We start from the raw sequence: 3606 nt of genomic DNA on the forward strand, positions 1-3606 counted from the left end.
CTTGATTTAGTAACGAGATAAAATAATTTTAAACAAAAGATGAAAGTTAAAAAAATATTATTAAAATATTATTTTTTAATAATATTATTATTTTAATATATATTTAAAACTTATACAAATTATTTCTCATAACAAATAGAACCTGAAAATGATAAGGACAAAATAATTGTAAGTTGATCCTTCTAAGCATCCCATAGTGCTTAAAAGATGCTTGTTCCACGGATTCGGTTGAAGATCGAGAAAGGCTTGTTTTTATCGAGTGTGGTAAAGGAAGAACAGTATATGCAGGCCCCAGTCCCACATAAGAAACATTTCTTGAAAATTATATGTCCCGACAAGAAAAATTAAACATGCTTTATCATCATAAAAGATCAACTTCCTTTTTGACAAATTCGAAAAGTAAAATGGTAATAACCTCAAGTATACGATATGCATTTCTTGATCGATGCTTTCAGAATACAGAGCATTTAAAATGATACCAGGCCTCTACTCCTACGCAATCTCTCTCTCTCTCTCTCTCTCTCTCATCATAAGTACCTCAACTCAAAAGCCAAAAGCCTGAAAGTCCTGAAAGATACCTTCTTTCCTCAGTTTCAACCGTCAAAACTCGGAAGGGCGCATACCCAAAATGCGACCAGTACCAGAACAAGTAGCAGTAGTTGCGGCAGCCGCAGCTCCATATGGAATACACCTCTCTCCACCAATCTCCTCTCCAACAACAACATCAAGATGTGAAACACACGCTTGCAGGCGACAACCCCACTCAAATTCTTCGGGAGATTTTGAAGCAAACGTGGCTATAGTCCTCATCGTCCTCCTCTGCGCACTTATATGTGCTCTGGCTCTCAATGCCGCCATCCGCTGCTTTCTACGTGGTGGCAATGATCACCACCACCCACCACCTGACAGCAGCAGCCTCCCCGAAAGCGAACAACAGCTACGGCATCAGCGGAAGGCCGCCATGGAGAAAGGTGCAGCTGATGATCCGTTGGTGGCAGCTCCCACGCTGGTGTTCTCGGCTGGGATGAAGCTGGCTGGGACAGAGGCCGAGTGTGCCATTTGCTTGTCAGAGTTCGTGGAGGGAGAGCACATTCGGGTGTTGGGAAAGTGTACGCATGGGTTCCACGCGCACTGCATCGAGGAATGGTTCTCCTCCCAAGCCTCGTGCCCCACTTGCCGCAGCAGCTGTCTCCCTGCCTCGCCATCTTCACGGCTACCATCCACGTAACCCTGCCAAAGGAATATAGCATCCCAGCAAAACCTCCCAAGCGCCGCCGCTGCAGCTACACAAGATGGCCAAGAACGGGAATATATAATTTGTCATGTTTTTTTCTTTGGTGGGATGCAGTAATTCACATGCGTATATCTACATATAGTTAAATTAGCGACCCTCTCTCTCTCTCTCTGTCACAGATAGGGAGATCCGATTGTATGGCAATGGGCCACTATGTGATTGGGTTATTTTCATTACTTGTTGGGTTGGGGTTATATCAATTTAGACTTTAGTTGTAGCTAGCTAATGGGCTTAGGCCATTTAATACCTTTTTATTACCATTGTCATTTTAATGCTTTTCTTTAGCCGAGGCCCATGCGAGGGATAATTAGTATATGTACTGAGTCAAGGGACTCTAGGAAGAATCGAAAATCATTAATGAAATTGTTTTCTTACTCTCTTTTACCTTTCTCTTGGAGGTTAGGTCATCCTCGAATTTGACCATTTTCTCTTACACTTTCTAGTTATCCAAACACAATTTATCAGGTGTGTTACAAGTGGTATCCAGAGCCAGTCTTTCCTTGGATCGACTGCATCAATCCATGGAAATAGAAAAAATTATTTCATCATTGCTCAACATCAGAGACCAAGTCGCACAATCACAACAACGTTTGGATGTGATTTTGCAGACAGTTAAAGATGTTAAGAACAATCTTGAAGATTTTCAGGACAACTTCAATGAAGAATTCTCAAATCTGGAAAGCCAACTCTATACTCTGCAAGAAGACGAAAAATACACAGAAGAAAATGAGGTATTCAACCCCGCTCAGCTTACTCTTTCTCATGTTGCCATAAATCCCATTAAAAACCAGAAACGTTTTCCACCATTCTCTGATTTTCCCTTCCGAATCTCATGTCCTTCCCTTCCTCTTAGAAATTGTTGTCTATTTTCTTCATTTCTTTCGGTTGTCCCTGGCAACAAAGACTCATTAACAGTAAGAAGAGAAGGCCTAGCCATCAGATGGAAATTTGATCCCGGTGGTGTCGAGTTTCAGATTCCCGTCTCCTCACCATCAACCCGTAAACCCACGCCATTTTCATTTTTTCTATTCACTATTTTTTTCCCATCTCCTAGGGCTAAGGTTTCCCTCTCTCTCTCTCTCTCTCTCTCTCTCTCTCTCTCTCTGAGATTTGGTTCTTATTTTCGGTCTCTCCAGGATTTAATCTCTCTTCTCTCGTTTATTTCATCTATTCCATCTCGTGTCTTTCTCTCTGATGATAATGGCCGAAGGTTCAGTAGAGTGAGGGCTGTGTGTATGGTGTTTGATAAAATGCCAAATACGAGTGAGGTTGGCTACGGGACTTCGTTGTCAGTTGGTTTTGATCAATCAGGCCAGACTCAAGGGATTTTACTATTTTACGTTATGATGGATCAGTTGAACTTGCAACCAGAAACTAATACAGGACTCACAAAAGCTACGAAAGCTGGACTTGATCTGGAATGCAACTCGGCCACCAACACTAAAATTGATAACGCTGCAGAAGTCGGAACAATCAACAAGAACTCTCTTCACGATTTCAACCCAGACCTTGTTGTCCCACGGTCTATTTCTTTTTCTTGTGTCTTGTGGTTTTGGCGTTTGGGTATAGGAGAGCCTTTAGGTGTTTGGTCTTATGCTAACAAGATTTATGAAATTCCTCTTGGTGGAGCAATAGTCAAGCAGCCATTAACAGTTGGAGTATCCGAATCAAGTGACTTGTGTGGATTTTTTTGATGGAGGATGGGCGGAAGGTATGGTACCTCAGTTGTTTGAGGTAATCTGGATAACGGAACTGACATATATTGTAGGCACTATATGGTGGCTTTTGATTTCTATAAACATTCCTCTGTGGGTAGAAACTGATTATGCAATTAGTGCTGCCATATTTTCTGTCTTGGGCTCACACCCTCCAACTAAGGAATTTAAGGTTTCTCTATATATAGCCACAGGTCACTACCTTTCCCAACGACACAGTGCATATGCCTCTCTTGTTGTCTTGGGAACCTTGCTAGCTTCATTAGTGCTTGTGGTGGGATTTAAAACAGTGATGACGTCAGAACCTTTTGCATCATTCTTGGTTTTCATTATGACCCATGTGGTGGCTCCTGTGTATTACATCAAAGGGATTCTCTCCCCATTGATATTCAAAGTTGTTGTCATCTTTGTTGTCTCTATTGGCCTGGTGGCATGTGGTGCTATGATAGCTGTACTTATAGCTTTGGGGTGGCCTACTTCAAGTCCAGGAGACTTTGATCTGTGGCGATCCAAGCTTCTATGTAATTCATGTGTGCTTCGTAGGCCACTTGTGGGATTTTTCATCCTTGGAAGTGCTTCTGATGGGGGGAGCCAGGC

The 3606-nt window shown here is 42.3% G+C and overlaps 1 protein-coding gene across 1 annotated transcript; it reads left to right on the top strand.

Annotated features, from left to right (window-relative positions):
- The first annotated feature begins 397 nt into the window (after positions 1–397).
- LOC109009044 (RING-H2 finger protein ATL79-like) lies at positions 398–1678 on the top strand. Its single transcript, XM_018989381.2, has one exon. The coding sequence runs from the start codon at positions 629–631 to the stop codon at positions 1226–1228; it is 600 nt and encodes a 199-aa protein (XP_018844926.2). The 5' UTR covers positions 398–628; the 3' UTR covers positions 1229–1678.
- The last annotated feature ends 1928 nt before the right edge of the window (positions 1679–3606 follow it).

The sequence above is a fragment of the Juglans regia genome, chromosome 2, assembly GCF_001411555.2.
Source record: "Juglans regia cultivar Chandler chromosome 2, Walnut 2.0, whole genome shotgun sequence".
NCBI classification, from domain to species: Eukaryota; Viridiplantae; Streptophyta; class Magnoliopsida; order Fagales; family Juglandaceae; genus Juglans; species Juglans regia.